The sequence below is a fragment of the Verticillium alfalfae genome, genomic scaffold (genome assembly GCF_000150825.1).
Source record: "Verticillium alfalfae VaMs.102 supercont1.7 genomic scaffold, whole genome shotgun sequence".
Taxonomy (NCBI): Eukaryota; Fungi; Ascomycota; class Sordariomycetes; order Glomerellales; family Plectosphaerellaceae; genus Verticillium; species Verticillium alfalfae.
In genome coordinates this window covers 757,475-758,135 of record NW_003315032.1, presented here as the reverse complement: position 1 = coordinate 758,135, position 661 = coordinate 757,475, and the positions used below count along the sequence as shown (strand labels likewise).

General features: G+C 60.7%; 1 protein-coding gene across 1 annotated transcript; it reads right to left on the bottom strand.

The window, feature by feature from the left end:
* VDBG_06046 (hypothetical protein) lies at positions 1–432 on the bottom strand (the record flags this gene model as incomplete). Its single annotated transcript, XM_003003558.1, has 1 exon — positions 1–432. One exon carries the CDS (start codon positions 384–386, stop codon positions 174–176), a length of 213 nt encoding a protein of 70 aa, XP_003003604.1.
* Between the last annotated feature and the right edge of the window lie 229 nt (positions 433–661).

Below are 661 nucleotides of genomic sequence, written 5' to 3'. Positions count from 1 at the left end.
TACGTCCCCCGCTCCGTATCCCGGCCCCAGAAATGAGCCCCTCCATCGGTCTCGGTCTCGGGTCTTGATCAATCTGCCACCCAAGCTTCGCCGGAGCAGCCACGTCCTCCAATCCCGACTTCACAGCCTTTAACAACAGCAGTAGCTTCCTCAACAGCCAGCAGCCTGGTCAGTCATTCGGACAGACCAGCCTGAACGACCCGACAGGCTTTGCCGGCAATCAAGCCAGCCAGGCCTTCCTCGACCCGACCTTTGCTGGCAACGATTTCTCTCTGTTTCCTCCAGCCAATAGTCCAGGCCAAGGGGATCACTTCAACTCGCCTCTCTTCGACCCGACTCTCAATCCCGCTGACATGAGCACCATGGCCATGCCCCAGAGTCATCATTCCCCCACGCCTCCCCATCTGCTGAACCCTGATCCTCACCAACCTGGCTCTGCTCACCACTCCCCTTCTTTCAATCAGCACCAGTTCTCGTCGCCCCCGGGCAACCACTCACGGCATGCGTCACTTGGCCCGGAAGCCGCCCTTCTCCCCAACCAGATGAGCGACTGGACCCAGCCGCAGTTCCAGGGCCACAGGAGAAGCCCTTCAGCACACTCCGACGTTTCGTCGGCTGCGCCATCGCCGAACCTCGTCAGCTCCGACAGCTTCGAGGGCAT